Source organism: Bos javanicus, chromosome 15 (assembly GCF_032452875.1).
Source record: "Bos javanicus breed banteng chromosome 15, ARS-OSU_banteng_1.0, whole genome shotgun sequence".
Classification (NCBI taxonomy): Eukaryota; Metazoa; Chordata; class Mammalia; order Artiodactyla; family Bovidae; genus Bos; species Bos javanicus.
This window is the reverse complement of record NC_083882.1, coordinates 31,113,495-31,132,695: the sequence shown is the minus strand read 5'-3', so window position 1 is coordinate 31,132,695 and position 19,201 is coordinate 31,113,495. Positions and strand designations below refer to the sequence as shown.

At 35.2% G+C, this 19,201-nt stretch overlaps 1 protein-coding gene across 3 annotated transcripts in view; it reads right to left on the bottom strand.

The window, feature by feature from the left end:
* Window positions 1–19,201, bottom strand: part of ARHGEF12 (Rho guanine nucleotide exchange factor 12) — a 177,770-nt gene that overhangs the window by 41,490 nt on the left and 117,079 nt on the right. For all 3 annotated transcript variants that reach the window (XM_061440602.1, XM_061440600.1, XM_061440601.1), the window contains 9 exons: window positions 17,214–17,271; window positions 14,506–14,684; window positions 13,127–13,204; window positions 12,816–12,935; window positions 11,189–11,329; window positions 5,717–5,791; window positions 3,589–3,681; window positions 1,891–2,001; window positions 1,512–1,610 (listed from right to left, as the gene is read on the bottom strand). In XM_061440602.1, the coding sequence (XP_061296586.1) occupies window positions 1,512–1,610; window positions 1,891–2,001; window positions 3,589–3,681; window positions 5,717–5,791; window positions 11,189–11,329; window positions 12,816–12,935; window positions 13,127–13,204; window positions 14,506–14,684; window positions 17,214–17,271 (954 nt within the window). The remainder of the gene's footprint in view (window positions 1–1,511; window positions 1,611–1,890; window positions 2,002–3,588; window positions 3,682–5,716; window positions 5,792–11,188; window positions 11,330–12,815; window positions 12,936–13,126; window positions 13,205–14,505; window positions 14,685–17,213; window positions 17,272–19,201) is intronic.

Sequence of the window (19,201 nt, the reverse complement as noted above, 5' to 3'; positions counted from 1 at the left end):
GTCAAGGCTATGGTTTTTTCAGTGGTCATGTATGGATGTGAGAGTTGGACTGTGAAGAAAGCTGAGCACCAAAGAATTGATGCTTTTGAACTGCGATGTTGGAGAAGACTCCTGAGAGTCCCTTGGACTGCAAGGAAATCCAACCAGTTCATCCTAAAGGAGATCAGTCCTGGGTGTTCATTGGAAAGACTGAGGCTTAAGCTGAAACTCCAATTCTTTGGCCACCTCATGCGAAGAGTGGAAAAGACTCTGATGGTGGGAGGGATTGGGGGCAGAAGAAGAAGGGGACAACAGAGGATGAGATGGCTGGATGGCATCACCGATTCGATGGACACGAGTCTGAGTGAACTCCGGGAGTTGGTGATGGACAGGGAAGCCTGGTGTGCTGCGATTCATGGGGTCGCAAAGAGTCAGACACGACTGAGCAACTGAACTGAACTGAGATGTAGAGGTAGCTTTGTAATAAAATACAAAGAATATAGGGCAAGTCCTGGAGGAAGAGGGGGAGCCAAAATGTTTCTGTGTGAGTTTGTTTAAGATGGGAGAAATAACCATGTCTGCACACTAATAGGGCTGATTCAGTAGAAAACAAAAGAACTGATGATGCAAGAGAGAAGGGGTACGTTTGCTAGAGTACCATCTTTGAGTAGGTATAAGAAAGCACGCTCTGGATAAATAGGCGAAGAGGCAGTCTTGAACCAAAAGCAGAAAAATTCCTACATATCATCACATCAGGAGAGAAGGTCAAGCATATGGTATGACAGAGGTAGGGTGACACCTCTGGAAGAAGTTATCTTCTATATGCTTTAAATTTCTCAAAAAAAAAAAAAAAAAACCAGCAAGGTCATCAGTTCTTGAGAAAAGAACAGGAGAGGAATTGATAGAGAGTTTAAAAAGAGAGAAGGTGTGAAACAGTCAAATAAGAGAACTGCAAATATGAAAGGACTAGAGACATGCAGCATGATTATCAGAGACGTATTAAGGGCTGTTATTTTTCCTAGAGCAAGGATAATAATAAAATGCATTAGTTTAAAAACCTTATTAAGATTTCTATTGGTAAAATAAAACACTACTATTATCTACCATCATTTATATGAGTAAGATCTTTTCCATCCCTTTTTAGTTAAACTGGGCCTCCAAACTTCAAAGAGGCCAACCAGAGTCCAATTATACAAGTACTAACCTTTGGATCTTAAATATATATGTATATTTATATATACACATATATATTGTATTCTTTTTCATTCCCTTATCCTAAATATGCATATATATAAACCTATATATATACATATATATCCCTTAAAACCTTTTGTGAGAATTTATATACCTATAATTAACTTAGAAATGATAAACAAAAAAAAAACAGTCATGAGTAGTCAATAACTGAGATATAATACAGACGTCAGAAAGCACAATCAAGTCCAAAAACACGGGAGGGAAGACCAGAAGTAGGAGGCCAGTAATTCAGTATACTGAAGCAAAGACTGTAATATATTAACTTGGCAACTTACAGCAGATCGATCCAGGAAGAACTGATGGAACTCAAGGAAGACACGACGGGTCTCCTTGGAATTGGTCTGTTTATATAGGTCTGAATAGAGATAACAGAGCTGTAGTAGAGAAAGAAATGGGGAAGAAATCAAGAAAAATGTAATCTGCTAGATCCTCATTGAGTAGAAATGTCTGAAACAAGTAGGTCACCATGAACAATGCAGTTATTACCATATAACCAAGCCTTTGAAAAATAAATTAGTAACATTTTAATCATCTTTCATATCTAATTTAGAAAACTGGCAGAAGTCTATCTACCCATCTTGCTAAAACTGAAAAGTTTCACGGTATTTGAATCAATTAAGAACTCTAAACTGGCTAAATCATGAAATACATTACCAATGTTGCAGGGTCAAACTGGGAAACTACATGGTGTAAGAAGACAGCCAAGTGAGCAGGGCGAGATTTTAGCAGTTCAATGCTCTGAAAACAGCTGCACTGCCCATTGATCTAGAAAAGTAAGTAAATATACATTAGTAACACCAACACATAAATGCAAAATGTCATGTCAGGTCAGTTAAATATGACTATCCCAATTTCACTTTGACCTTTCCTAAAAAATTCAAGGTTTAAAAAAACTTCACTAGAATTTATTATAAACAACATAGGCTATGGAATCTCTTCCTCTGAAAATAATCTCTTGGGAACAGGTTGGAAGAAAGACCATCCTGGGAGAATGCAAATCCAGAATATAATTATCAAAGAGCTCACAGGTCTACAAATAAGTACACACACAAAAAAACAGGTTAATAACACTTCTAAAAATGTAAAGCGAGGCTTTTTGCCTAATAACAAAATAGGCGTCTTCCTTTTAGGCTAATCAAAGAGACAGTGGTAGGAAATGGAGTTGTGTGATTTTAAATAACACAACTCCTAGAATACTTGTATGTTTCCAAACGGCAATGAACACAGAAAGCAGCCAGAGCTGACCTTAACCTAGAATCATGTAAGTTAATCTAAACAAGTAACACCCATTCTGCACAATCTCTTTCAGAAAATATAAGAGGACTAAGACTTCTCAACTCACATCTAAGAGCTCAGCATCAACCAACTATCAAAACCAAAGATATTACAAAAAAAGAAAACTACAGACTACTATCCCCCATAAACACACACACAAAAATCCTCAGCAAAATAATAGGACTGAATCCAATAATACTGGAAAAAGGAAAATAAATTATGACCAACTGGGGTTTCTCCCAGGAATGAAACAGGAATATCTGTTTCAAAATGCTAATAACACCAATTAATGTAATTTACCATGATATGTAGTTCCACATGAATTATATTAATGTAATGTAAATTTAATAACAACATCTGATGATCTCAGTCATTCAACAAAATTCAACATCTATTCATGATAAAACTCCTATCAAACTAAAAATAGAAGGAAACTTCCTCAATTAAAAAAAAAGTATCTATGGCTAACATCATATTAATAATAAATGACTGAATGCATTCTTCCTAAGATTGAGGATAAGGCCAGGAAGGCCAGGATGCCCTGTCTCACCAGTGATTCAGCCTCATACTGGAAATCCTAGCCAGCGCAGTAAAGGTAATAACAAGAAATAAAAGATAAACACTGGGAAACAAGCAAATAAAAACTGTCAGTTATTTACATAGAAAAATCTTAAAAAGTTAATTTTAAAAACCTCTTTGAAGTAGTTAGTTTACTAAAAGATCACATGAGCTTACTAACAAGGACAAGAATAAAGCCAATCACATTCCTATATACCATCAATAAACAACCAGAATTTGAAAATTTTTAAAAAATTTATAAGAACATCCCCCTTCTCCCAAGATAAAATACGTAGGTAAAAATCAATGACTTCTTATCAGCTTCAAGAGCAAGGCCATTTCTATTGGTCAAAGCTAAAATAAGCAATTAACCCAAGCAAGTAAACAATTAATCTTAGTTCTAATGAGCTTCAAATTCTTATCAATATAATTTCAATCTCCAGAAACTGTTCATTTTTGCAATAAATCAAACATCTTAGAAAATTAATAATTTGTTTTTTAGAAAGAAAAAGTCATCACCTGTTCATGTTCACTACCAAAGTCATCGTCTTCTGCTCCAATAATATGAGGTGCCACACGGGTAGAGGGACTCCCAACAAGCGACTGAGTGTCCTGGAAACATTCATAGAGAAGGAACAGAAAAATTGCCTGGTGGTCAATTTCAGAGACAGAATAAAGCCAAACTATCAAAAAGACATGGTTCACTAAACTGACTGGATTTCTTTTCCTTTTCTTTAGGTACTTTATTTTCAAAGTGGTTCTCAAATTTTCCAGTATTGATTGTTTCTTGGTCAGGGGGAGGGGGAGAAAACATTTCCCCTAGAAATAATAAACATCCTCTGTTTATACACCCTTGTTTATCTGGTTCTAATCCCTGTCTGTAGGCTTCATTTATTGTTTCATATATATCTAGACCTTGTTACAGAAAGAAATTAAGCTGGCTTACACAAACAGTTACAATTTTTAACAGTGAACGAAGGCCACAGGACAAAGGAAAAATGGCACTGTTGACATTTTGGGCCAGATGATTCTTCGTTGTGGGGGCTGTCCTATGCACTGTAGGGTCCGGAGCGGCATACTTGGCCACTGCCCACCCACAAGATGCCAGGAGCAGCTTCCCGGCCATGACAATCAAAAATGTTTCCAGACCTTGCCAAATGTGCCCTGAGGGACAAAATCATTCCTGGTTGAAAATCATTGGCATAATGCAATAAAATATTCAAGTAATCACACAAACACTGCTATAGAAATGATGGTAACAAGATTGTAAAATAAATTGTAGGCTGGCAGCCCTCACTCCCTTACACATTTGGATTTGGCATGAAAAGGGGAGTGTTGGAACATTAGTATATAATGCAAAAAGTATGGGATATTTGAATACCACAAATACAGAAATGGAAGACCATATAGTACTAGAAGAAATAGTAAATTTGGAACAAATATGAAAAAAATGAGTTTGGCTCAAACCTGACAGCAGTTGAATGCTGTAGGATCTGGGGTTGAGCAAAGGGAGTGAGGCTATGGTGACATGGGAGTTATCTGCACAGCAGTTACAGCTGCAACTATGTACATGGACCCACAAGCTATAAATTAAGTGACTAATAAACACACAGCTGCAGTTTTTCTTCATTAAGTGTGTTGCAACTCTAAGTATTTGCATTGCCTAAACTTGATTCTGCCTTTCTGTACTCTTGCTTTTTAAACCACAAGGCTTTAATATTTTTTTAAAAATGAGGTGAAGCAGAAATTTTATTTGTTTAGAGTATTAGTGAGACAACTTTTCATTTTACAGCAGACTTGAGGTTTCTGATTTTTCAACAGTCCTTATGTTGCTAATAACAGATGAATCATAATATGCTATTAAATCTTTTACTATAAAACTTTATACAAGTCCTAATCTTAAAAAATAAAATCAGAATGCTAAAAATATTCAATTAGGGATTTACAAGATCTAGCAACTCCATTTCTGATTATATACTCAAAAGAACTGAAGGAAGAACTTAAATGGGTATTTATTTATACATCCATGTTCAGAGTAGCATTATTCATGACAGCCAGAAGGAAAACCACCCAAGTGTTCACTGATGAATGAATGGATAAACCAAATGTGGTATATACACACAATGGATTATTATTCAGCCTTAAAAAGGAAGGAAATTCTGCTACATGCTAAGTCACTGATCAAACTTGAAGACATTATGCTCAGTGAAATCAGCTGGCCACAAAAGGACAAATATATATTCTACTTATTATGCAGTTCCTAGTCAGATTCGAAGGGACAGAAAGTAGAATGGTGTTTGCCAGGGCTGGAGAGAGGAGAAAATGGAAGTTCATGGACACCAAGTTTCAGCTGGGGAAGGTGAAAAAGTTTTAGAGATAGATGTGCTGATGGTTGCATAATGATGTGAATCTAACTTAATGACAAAATGAACTTAAAAATGGTTAAATTGTATATTTTATGTTATTTGTATTTTACTATAAAAAAATTTAACCACATAATAATACTATGTAGCAGCTATTTTCCAATCTTTATTAAATTTCTTTAATAAGTTTAAGCTTTTTCTCCAAATTAAACACACACACATCAGTTATGTCTGTCATTGAAGTATAAGGAAAGTCACTATCATTTCATTGATTTCATACTCACAGTGTCCTGAATTGCTTCACTTTTTTCTGGGTTTTCCTCTAGATAAATCCTCTCTTTCAAGCCACTCTTGGGACTCTAATGAAAATTAAAAAAACAAAAAACAACGTGTTCATTTCAACAGGCCCACCAATGGAGATAAGAAAAAGCAATGTGAAAGAATAATGTTCTGAATGTCACATTTGTGTTTGTGACTATTAAATATCTTTCATATAATATTTGGCTCTGCTATTTTTTACCTGACTTTGGAAAGTCACTTATTCATTAGGCTTTTAAGTCTTATGTTGATAAAATAATTTCATCTTCAGGCTTGAGGGTTAATGTCTATCAAATAATTCTAATCAGATATATTACATATTTCAAGCTCATTAAGTCAAAATCAAACTCTACTTCCTCTAAATCCCTCTGTCCCAAACTATTCTTTCTATCCAAGTTAAAAGCATTTCCGCCTACTTATATGAAGGAAAATGAGCTTCTATTTTTCTGTTCCTACCTTATGTAAACTGATTTATGGATTCTTACAAAATTTACATGGTATGTTTGGGATGATTTAATGTAAAATACACACTCTATGATACACAAAGCTTCAATTCTGGCAGATAAGGAACACTCCAAGCAATGGGAGCCATTCTTCAGAGCAGCTGAAAATGAGATGCAAGAGATTTTTGTGTGAATGCCTATACAGAAGATATATGCTATCTGTATATATAATGTGTATGAGAGACAGAGAACAGTAATTTCAAATATAAGCCCCACCTGGGAGAAATGGATGACTCTAGGTTAAGAGGTAGGACAGATCAAGCTAGAATAATCTTATCACACCAAAAAGAAAGAAACCTATGTTACTGGGGAGTCATGTCAAAAGGACACATAAGACAACTTGAGAAGGAACACACTAGTCCCCCAAAAGGGACAATTTAATAAGTATCAAAAAGAAAAATGACTGTAATGGACTGAAATGCAGTAAGAAACAGGTTAAAAATCTGTGAATTCAAAATATTACACATCTACACACATATGTGCAAACATCCCCACATTTAGTGACCTTCAGAGTATGTCAGGCACCAATTCTTCTGAAAACAGATACGTAAGGGAAAATAATCAAACATTTGTCTTGAATTTCCCGTATAAGCTACATTTTACAGCAACTTAAAAGCTAGAAGGGAAAATTCTTTATAAAATAATTCCATTTAATGAATATAGGACGAATGACAAAATTATACCATTTTGAAATCCCTTATTAAATAATGGATGCAGGCATTTTTGCTATCAATGGAAGTAAAAACATCAGATAAAAACTTAGTGGAGAAATTTATAAGGAAGGAATTATGCTGATTTAATCTGCATACCTTATACAAACTTAACAATTGTAAAAAGACAACCAGACATTCTCCTCCTAATGTGGTGTAACAGGATATACACAGTACCACCCATGAATTGTTCTTGCCAAACAACAACCTTCAATCCTTAATCTTTTCAAGACTCTAGATCTTACTATCAATTTTCAGGAAATATATACCAGATGAATATGCTTAACACCTCCATGAAAATACAATTAGAATGTGGGTAGTTCTATTGGACATATGACCCAGTTTAACAAAAAAAATAGTAAGAAAAAAAAAGAGGAAGGAACTATCATAAATTAAGAGATTTATCAACCAAAGACTGAAGCTGTTGACTGGATCCTGCCTCAAATAAACCTACTGTAAAAAGATTATTATAAGACTATTAGGCTAATCACATTGCATGTTAAGAAAATATTAATGAAGATTTGATAATGCTACTATGGCTCTAACTTAAGTCTTTTTTTCCTCCCAAAGACGCATGTTAATGAAATAATACCTTGGATTTACTTTAAAATATCCAGTATATGGAGAGTACGAGGAATGAAGGAATACAGACAAAAGTAAGTTTAAGCACTTGTTGATGACTCTGAGCTGGGTGATTAGGTACATGCGGGAGTTTATTATCTTAGTCTATTTTTGAGTAAGTTTGTTATTTTTTAAATTATTTATTTATTTATTTTTGGCTGCACTAGGTCTTTGACGCTGCTCGTGGGCTCTCTTTAGTTGTGTGTGGGGGCTTCTCTCTAACTGAGGCGAGCAGGCTTCTCACTGTGGTGGCTTCTCCCATTGTGCAGCATGGCCTCTAGGCACACAGGCTTCAGCAGCTGTGGTTTGTGGGCTCAGGAGCTGTGGCACGCGGGCTCTAGAGTCTGGGCTCGGTAGTTGTGGCACACGGGTGTAACTGCCTTGCAGCATGTGGGGGCTTAGTTCCTGCACCAGGGATGAAACCTGTGTCCCTTGCATTGGCAGGCGGATTCTTAACCACTGATCACCAGAGAAATTCCTCAAAGTAACTTTTAAATTAAACATCAGCTGCAAAATGAAAATCAAAGAGGCAAATGCTCTAAGTTTTCGACGATAATTTGCGATCAAAGGAAATCAGTCCTGAATATTCACTGGAAGGACTGATGCTGAAGCTCAAGCTCCAATACTTTGGCCACCCAGTGTGAAGAACTGACTCTTTAGAAAAGGACCTGATGCTGGGAAAGATCGAAGGCAGGAGGATAAGGGGATGACAGAGGATGAGATGGCTGGGTGGCATAACCAACTTGATGGACAGGAGTTTGAGCAAACTCTGGGAGTTGGTGATGGACAGGGGAGCCTGACATGCTGCAGTCCATGGGGTCAGAGAGTCAGACACGACTGAACTGAACTGAGCTTCTCTTATGAGAAGTACATCCATGGGCATGTGAGTATTCTTTAAAGCCTTCTCTGAGGTGAGGAAGAGCAGGGAATTTCACAATGCTAATGATATCACAAACACCATAAGGAGGTTATTTTATAAAAAGGAGCAGAAAATGGAAAAAATGTAAGGCATTGATTGGTTCCTACAATCTTAATATAGTACAACTGAAACAAACACTGAAATCCATAAGCTAAAAGCAGCAAATCTCTAGCTTCAAAAAGACACCTGTAGGAACAACATGAGTTTGTTACGTGTTCAGTGAGTAGTCTTCACTGTATTGCCTCACATGTGGATTTCCACAGCATCCTCTTATTTGGCCTCAATTGCCTCATCTATAAAATGGTGACATTTGCTTTTTTAAGATCACTATGAGAGTTAAAAAGAGTAACTGTAAAGCATTAGGTACAACTACTGTCACAAAGTAGGTATTCAATAGATGGTGACAATTTGTCAGCCATTTAACACACATTTGTCAAGTTCCTCTTAAGCCAAGTAGTCGTCTTTTCTTACTGATCTCCCTGTCTATTTACTTCAATTCATTTCCGACACGGACATGTTTCTGGCTGTGCCTCTCTTCTGCATGCAAGATACAGCCCAAACTCTACTCATTCACTCTTGTTCAAAGACCAATTAGACACCAGACACATGTCGAACAGTCTGAATTCACTGGACTGCCTGTTTCTACACTTGCCAATTCACTCTGTATTTCATAACGTGATATTTCTAAGCCACAGATTTTATGGTTAACATTTCTGTAAATAAGATAAAATTCAAATTTTTCATTTCCATCACTTGTTCTGAGTTCCTACAATCTCATTGTCTTCAGAGATATAAAGTCAAATATGATGGTGTGTTGCTTTAGAGATATCTAAACTTAGAAACATCTACCACTAGAAACATCTAATGGGAGAGATAAGCCATGCAATCAGAGAGGAGATGCAGCACTGAATCAAACAGAAGAAATGTGAGGATTCCCAGAAACAGCACTGCTAGAACAAGTTATAACTTGAACTCAAGACTTTGCTTGTAAGATCAACTCCAGCCATTTTAGCATTAATATAATCCTAGTACACCTGTAAAATTTTCACTGCTCTCCCAAAATATAATGCATTTTCAGACCTTGGAGCCTTTGAGTGCTGGTATTTTGAAATTAGGTAGAGGCAATCACTTACTAGCTGAGTAAGTTTGGCAAGTTAGCTAACTCGCTTTGGCCTCAGTTTTTCCTTTTGTTTAAGTAATAACAATAGTACTACTTCATCAGGCTGTTCTGAGAATTAACTAAGATAAAAAATGTATAACACCTATTATAGCTGATGGTATTAATACATATGCTCAATAAATGTAAGCTACTATAATTCTTTTCTTGAGGCAAAATTGAAATCTATCATCAAGATAATTAGCCTATCTAATCATAATACTCCTATTAGTATCTTTCAAAATAAAAATATCCTCAAATCTTCCTTGCACGAGGAACTGAGTCACTGGGCCTAAGCATCAAGATACCCTAAATGGTGGTGGCTTAGACAAGTGGCTTTCAATTTTTTTTTTTTTTACAACCTCTACTATGAGAAATTTTACATTATTAACCAACGTGTGCACATACACACACAGCTATACATGTGTACAAATGCACACAATGTGTGCATGTGTGTATACAACAAAAGTCACCAAAAGTAACACTTACCTCCTTTACATGCAAAGCACTCTTATTTCTTATTCTATTCTTTTTAAAAAAAAAAATACTGGCCCCAACCCACTAAACTGATTTTATGACCCACGTTGGAAAAAAACACTGACTTGCAGCAGATTATTTTCTTCATCATTTTTAAGAAGGGTGATCTATTTTGAAGTAATTATTCCTATTACTGCATACTACTTACAAAGTATTGCTGAGTATATAACACTTAAGTATTCATATAACTGTGACACTACATCATATTCAGCTTAAAATACTTTTTTTTTTATTTTATTTTATTTTTAAACTTGACATAATTGTATTAGTTTTGCCAAATATCAAAATGAATCCATCACAGGTATACATGTGCTCTTTCTTATCATCTTAACAGCTATCCATGTTCATCTGGCAATTTTTGGGTTAACCAAGAAAGAATTACTAAACATGGGCTATTAGCTGAAGTCTAAGAGGACTAAGGCTTTTCCTCTTTGAAATGGCAAAGTGCCCCATGATTCGAGACTGAGTCACTCTGACCACAAATGGAATATTAACATGCTCTTAAAGATATCAACAGTTGGCCTCTCGGTTCAGTAAGAAAGCACCGGCATTATTAACTTCTCTACCCACAAACAAGACGCCTGCTGGGAAATTCCATCTCCTTAAAAGAAACATTTGGCAATGGTGTCCAGGGGAAAAAGTGAACTCTGGAATTAAAAGCTCATATACAACAGGGTCCAGAATTTCTGCTCATCAAATTGCTATATTAAAGATGATGGTGACCCTGAGGGATGGGATGGGGAGGGAGGTGGGAGGAGGGGTTCAGGATGGGGGGCACATGTACACCCATGGCTGATTCATGTCAGTGTATGGCAAAAACCACTACAATATTGTAAAGTAATTAGCCTCCAATTAAAATAAATTAATTAATTTAAAAGATGATGGCGATAAAAAGAAAGTAAAAAGAACGCCTGTAGTTCCTATAACTTACAATCAAATCTGGAAGTGGGGCTGTAGAGAAAAACACCAAAATACAAGTGCAGAACACTCACATCAGCACTGTCGCTACCGGGCCGAGAAGCGTCTCCGCTGCCACAGTCAAGTCTGCCTAGCCCATCACCAGGATCTGCTTCTCCTTCACCCACTGCTAGCCCGTCAGCTAGCGGCTTGGAGGATGTAACTACTGCTCCATCCTAAAACAGATTAGGCACACATACATTAAAAACAAACAACAACAAAAAGACTCTTTCGTTATTGACCGCATAAAGAGAGTCACACTGCAACCTCAATGGAGACTGTAAAAAGTTGGCCAGTTTGATGTGATCAAGAATCACTAAAAGTTCTAAAAGTCAAAGGCATAAATAACTATTAATGCTGTGGTTCTAAAATGGCATGACCTTGAAGACAGGGAAAGTGATATTTCAATAAAGAGAATAAAATATTCAAACTTCCAAATAAAAGTAAAAAGATAAAATAGTTTAACTTATGTAATTAATATTCCCTGCCTGTTAATAAAGATTATGACACTATAACTTGTGGTTAATTGCCTTCCAACACTTTACAACTTCAATAAATTGTCAATTCTGGGACGCAATGCTATACTGCAAACTATTATAAGCTTTTACATTAGGAACCACAGTTTTACTCTTGGAACCGAGTAAGATTGCTGTCTTTGCTCAGTAGTAACAACAACATAAAACATTACTTATGTCAATTACTACTAAGGCAGAATACTCAAAACTTCATATAGCTAATGGAACTAAAAGAAAAAAAAAAAAATGTGTAATGAAAAGTACACTGAACCCGGAAGTCAAGAGGCCTTAAAAATGTGTGATCTTGTATGAGTCATTTAACCAAGGTTTCTCAACCATGGCATGATTTTTTTTAACTTTAAAACGAGCAGATTAGGATAGATGATTGCTGTGTGAAGCTACAGACCTAACTCATGAAGAATAACAAATAAGCAGCTTTTACTCATTGCTCCATATACCAAATCTAAACATTACAGAATATAAATGTGGTTGACATACAATGCTGAGCTATTCTTCTAATGAGACTATCATCCTCATAACTTACACCTATATAGCTAATCTATTTTTAAATTTAAAATATAGTCATTAAGAACATGAATGTGTTTTAAATTCGTCAGACTGAGTTTAAATTCCAGTTCCATGTTCCATTTAGCTACATGACCACAGACAAGTTATTTAACTTATCCAAGTTTTCTTTAAGTGTTTATGTAAAATGCGGGGAAACAACAGTAATATCTAATCTCAGAGGGTTGTTTTGCAGATTAAGTATGAAAAATTATATATCCCTACTTAAAATATAATTGCCGGTCTGTTTTCAAATGGCAGAATAAACCTCAAAATGGAAATACATGTATTTAAATACATTTCAGTAATTTGTCGTATCAAAGTAAAAACACTCAATTCATTCTAAAATTACTGTGGAACAAAGAAGCATGATATCATGACCAAACAATCAGAGGCCTACATTTCTTTTTTTCGCATTTTTTTTAGTTGACCATTATTTCTGTAACATCCTACACAGGACATCCTGTTGGCCTATACTAGAAAAAATAACTTTTAAAAGGGCTAACTGTAATACCGTCTGACACATTCCCAGAAGAAAATTCTCCGGCAAAATGGCGCGCAGCACTTTTAACAGTGATGTTACCTGAGCAGAGCCTGTGGCTTTGGATAACTGCTCTTGCAGCTGAGGAATGTGTTTCTTGGCCTCTTGGATCTCTTTTAGCAATCTCTGAGCAGGTGTTCGGTTGTAGTCTTCCTGCAATAGCTGAAAAGTTATAAAAATATTTCAAGAATTAACTACTTATGTCAAGAAAATATCTGAAAAGTCCATTCTTAATCAATAAAATAGCTGATGGCACTGATTATCAATAGTGTCTGATTATGATAAGTACCAACTCAACTATGCCCACTCATGTTTTTACTGGCCTGTAAATAGCCCCATTTCTAACTTAGTACCTGAAGCCGTTCCTGTTCTTTCTGTAACATTTTTCTCAGAATTTCTACTTTCTGGTTATGAACCACATTGTTTTCTTCCTAGAAAAAGAAAAAACAAACAAACAAAAAAACCCAAGAACCAACACAAGGAAAGTGAAGCTAAAATATGTATTGAAAATGAGTCATACAATGTTACATTTCAGCTCCAATTTTCAATACCTATCAGGATTTTCTTTATTTCCGGTGGTTATGACACCAAGCTTTTAGATATGACACTGAAGATAAAAGGTTATAGGGAAATTTCAACCTTTCTATTTCACTTTTGATAAAAAACACTAAAATGTTAATATCACATTCAAAAAACACTAAATGTTAATATCAGTTGGAGAAATGAAGTTGACTTAAATGTAAGAATAGTATCTTATACTTTGCCCTCCCTTGGATCTTTACTATCAAATCCCTTGCATGGCTCAAATTCCCAGTATTTCCTACCTGAAATATTAAGACTGCTCCCTAATACATCTCCTGCCATTTCTCCCAGTTTTATAACCCTATGATATTTTATCAAATTAGTCTTCCTAAAATCTTGCTATAATCACATCAGTCAAAAAATATGTAATATATCCTTAATGATCCAGTTACATGTAAATTAGCTTCATTGTTGAGACTCTTCAAAATACATAGTCTTACTTTTCCAAGCTCATCTCCTACCGTATAAATCTTTAACAACCACCAGCCAAACAAAAATCCTGGCTATTTCTCCCCAATACTTGATGCTTTCTTGGCTCTTTACCTTTGTTTATCCTACTCTCTCTACCCGGGTTGCCTTCCTCCCCCTGACCTCCACTGCCACCACTTGAATGTTAACTGTTCTTCAAAGCTCATTTCAAATAACAGCTTTCCATAAACTCCTTCCTTATCGCAACTGGATGTGCTTTCTCCCTTCTTTGAAACCTCACAGAATTTAATATTTTCCTTCTAATAATGTCAACATCCTGCCTTTGTAGTATAATTACCTGCATACCCTTTATTCAATCTCAAACAACAAAGGTTTATTAAGTATCTAGCACTATATGCCAAGCAATATTGCAGACTCTGGGGAAACATAATGAACAAAAAACCCCTTTCCTCTTAGAATATATATTCTAAGAAGACAAAGGACCTTGACCACAGATATCTTAATTATATTTTTGTGGGAGGTACACTGTTTTGTAGATGTAAGTGTTAAATACTTGAATTAAATCTGCCATCCCAATATTGTGCAATCATTCCAATCATTATATAATTTTTTATCAGCAGCAAATTATTTTCTAGAATCTTACACTTTGAAACTCTTAACATAAAGCAAAGGCATCATTCATTATATAACGACATTTACAGAGACATTTTCCCACGCTTACCCCCATGAGCACAGGACTAGTAATTCTCTCCATATTCCCAGATGCACCAGGTGAATGGGGGGATGTCATGATGGGAGACATATGTCCAGTGACTGATGGCTCTACTTCAGAATCAGCAAGTGGAATCTGGGGCGACCCAGGGGGGCGTCCCTGAACAGTGAGAGCTACATAGGAACCAGCTTCCGGGAGAGAGATGGCAGAAAGGGGAGGAAAGGGAAAATAACATTGTCAAAAAAATTTTACAGCATTTTACTACTTAATCTTTGATAGTTCTAAAATATCTAGTTATGTGAGAAAGTTTCATCATCTGCTGGCTAATCATTTCTCCACAGAAGAAGAATCCAATCTGTTATTTCTCTTTTATGACTCCCCTACAGATCTAAAAGAACAATGCGATTTTCAGATAACAAATTATTACTCATAAGATCGGATATTACTTAAAAGCAAGTAAGATTTATGACACCAATAATTTTTTTAAATTTAGATATGAATGAGTTGTTATCAACCATCTACTAATGGCTATGCTCAATTTCTCAAATGGAAATTTAAAAAATCACCATATTAAGATGATACTAATTAAGCAAGGCTTAACTAACTCTGTAATGATGCAATTTTAAATTAACTTTAAAAAAATCAGTGTGACAAAAAAAAAACCCACAAAAAAAAAGAGGAAAAAAAAAAAAGCCACAACAGAAAAGTACTAAGTTTTAATTTCAAAAATTTGGAGGAAAAGACAAATTGAGTATTTTACAGGGGAAAAAACTATAGAAAGCAAAGTTACCCATAACCAGAGACTCAACAACAGATATTCATTATTTATCTAGAATAAAAAAACACTTTCCAAATAAATAACTTTTCTAGATAACTGATCTTTAATGACAGAACCTTTCTCTTATACTTTAAATTGTATTTCATAGTGTTTCTTTCCACTTACTCTTCCATGAAACTCAATGGCAACTATTTCAGTGTTTCAAGTTCCAAAAAAAAAATTTTTTTTTACACTTAGTCATTAATGCTGTGATACTGGGGAGACTTTAAGTATATACACTTTTAAAGTTTTTCAATCAAAAACACTTTGTGACTGTCACAAAGTCATCTGATGTATCTTGTTGACTTATCCATGTCTGTCTTTCAAAGCTTCCTGGTTCTTCCCTTTCCTTCTTTGGATATTTTTAAACTGGTTTGATTTGAAATCACTTTTATCATGTCCAGAAACTGCACTGAAGAGCAGGACATGAGGGAACTCTACTACAAGTATAGTACACAGGGGTTTAGGCATTTCAAATTTATATCTGTTTTCAATACTTAGACTGTTTTATGCTTATTTTGAGTTTTCAGCTAGGCTCTTGTTATTGGATAAGTAATCTACTGCTATAGTCCACGGATTTAAGTAAAACTGATATTGGAACACAGTTACCAGGCATATATTTATTATCATAAACCATATTTATACAGTACATAAAAATTTACCATGTCGTAAATTTATATGTATATATGTATTTATTTAGTACATAATATGTACTAAATTTATTTAGTACATAAATATGTACTAAATAATACTATATACAAATATGCACTAAATAAACATATATTTATTTAGTGCATATTTGTATTGTCCATAAAAAAGTCACAGTCTCATTAACTAAGTAATCAAATTTATTCAAGTATGAGGTCTTCTAATTCTGATCTTCCCATTTCTTTTTAAAATGTACTGAAGTTAAACACTAAGAACAAAGTGACAGATTTAGAGCACTAGTACTCTGATGAAAAGGTAAAGGAATTCATGGGTTACTTTATCTAAGCAATAATAAGGCCAAGAAAGATTCCAGTGTATTAAATTTATTTTAAAGATGTCCACTTACCAAAAAGAAGTAATATTAAATAAAGAAGTAGTGTTTCTGCTTGGCCACAAACACCTGTCTCTTAACTGTAGCCTACTATCCTGTGGAATAGTCTGATAGAGCAGATTATAAATTCTTAACCCTGGGGATTTCCAAGAGAACATCACTCCCCTGGATTATTTAATCATTTGCTTATCTGAGAGAATATGATTATGTTACTTCAAGTTCCATTTCAGTTCATCGAACCATTGTGTCTGATTTTCTAACCTATTCTCTTTCAGGTCAACTCATCCATTTCTTTCAAATGTTTTCAATATAACCAAGAATGACAAGGACATTATAATCAGCCATATATATGAAGTGGACTAAAGATGAAGTGAAAAACAGTAAAAGTGTTAGTCACTCTTTGTGACCCCATGGACTGTGGCCCGCCAGTCTCCTCTGTCCACAGCAATTCTCCCGGCAAGAAGACTAGAGTGGGTAGCTATTTCCAACTGAGGGACCAAACCTGCATCTCCTGTATTGCAGGTGGATTCTTTTCTGTCTGAGCCACCAGGGACTAAAGATAGTTATTAGTAAGTTAAGAATTTTCACCTCAGACTTTAACATAGGGGTCAGTAAACTCCAGCCAAGGGACTAAATTCAACCCACAGATTATTCTGGCAAATAAAGTTTTACTGAAACACAGCCATGTCCATTCACTGATGGATTGTCTATGCCTACTTTTACACTATAATGAGAGTCAAGTGGCAAACTATCTGGCCCACAAAGCCTAAAAAAATTACTATCTGGCCTGTTGCAGAAAATGTTTGCTGATCTTTGCTTTAAGGGTTTCAGAAAACAAAACTGAGAATAACATTCACTTACATTTGATTAGCTTCACCACTTCCAAATGGTTTGAATGAGTCACCAGAGTTCCATTCACCTATAAAAAAATGAAAACAGTGTGTGTCAGATACATTCTAATTGAGACAATGGATAAACTGACTTTAGGAATTATTATACACAATACAACCAATTATAATATAGTAAACAGGCCTACATAAAAACGTGTATATATCTGGTTCAATATTCACTTTTACCACTATTCTACAAGGTATATGTGTGTGCATGCAAGCAAAGTCACTTCAGTCATATCTGACTCTGTGTGACCCTATGGACTGCAGCCCGCCAGACTACTCTGTCCACGAGATCAAGGCAACAAGACTGGAGTGGGTTGCCATGTCCTCCTCCAGGGGATCTTCCCGACCCAGGGATCAAACCCCTGTCTCTTATGTCTCCTGCACTGGCAGGCAGTATCTTTACCACTAGCACCACCAGGGAAGTCCTCTATAACGTATACTCAGCAACAAAATGAACTTGAGCACCAAAAAAGGCCTTGCTTTAAAGGACATTATAACTTATTCACCATGAAAAATGATAAATATACTATGCAACAGATACACAAATCCTTCACAGTAAAGAATGCTTGCAAATAGAAAAGCTCTTTATGCTTTTAATTGCAAATTCATTGGTTTTCCAAAAGCATAATACATTTTTCAAAAGATGAATAACCAATATTCTACAATAATATTCAATTTACCTTTTGTTTTTTGATCATGACCTAATCTTTACAGAGAAAATTAAATTTTCAGGCAGGCTAAATGTAGGAAGTGTTCTCCAGAATTTCCACTAAGCCAGAGAAATTAAAGTAAAAATATCAAACATGGATCTAATATTAACATTATTTTTTCTGAGGCAAGTAATACTAATTTTTACAAGTTCAAATTTATCAGTATATAAAATCGAAGCAAAAGTACACTTGTCATGCCCACCAGAGACGATCACTATTAAGCATGATGCTTAATCTTTGAGATGCTATTCTAATATCAGACAAGCATACACACACATTATAACTGTCTTTTTCTGCAAATAAAAAAAATACTGTTTTATTGTATTATGGATGCCTTTCAATATAGGTACAAATAGACCTAATCTACTCTTTTTAAGAGCTAGAGATGTAATGCAATTTACTTCTCTGCTGCTGCTAAGTCGCTTCAGTCGTGTCCGACTGTGCAACCCCATAGATGGCAGCCCACCAGGCTTCTCCGTCCCTGGGACTCTCCAGGCAAGAATACTGGAGTGGGTTGCCATCTTCTTCTTCAATTTATTTCTCTAGCCCTCAGCTTATGCATATTTAGATTGCTTACAAGTTTCAACGTGATAAAGCTTAAGTAAATTTTCCTATATACATATCACCTCACATTTGAACACCATTTCCTTAGATAAGTTCCTAAAGCAAGACTGTGGTCAAAGTTTATATACTTTCTAAAAATATGTAACTTTTGACATCTATTCACAAATTTCCATCCAAATAGGTTTTACCTAATTTATATTCACAAGTTTATAAGAGTAGATTCCCAAACTATATCAAATGTGTATTAGCAGTCTTTAAAATTCCTGACAAGCAAATATATTTTTACCTATCATTTAATTTCTACTTCTTTGCTATCAATGAGATTGGACATATCCTCATTGATATATTATTTATTTCAATTACGCTGGGGAACTGTCTGATAAATTCTTTGCCCATCTTTCTATTAGACTATTCTTTTGTTAATAATTTAAAAGTGTTCTTTATAGTATATTATATTCTATAATATATTTCAAATATTTATTTCCAGATAGTTCTTTGTAAATATGTTATGTCTTTTCCTGTACAGTAATTTGATTTTAAGTAATCACATTAGTCAGTTGCCTAATAATTAGTGACTAATCGGGAGGCCTGGCGTGCTGCGATTCATGGGCTCGCAAACAGTTGGACACGACTGAGCGACTGAACTGAACTGAACTGAACTGAATCCATACTTACTCTA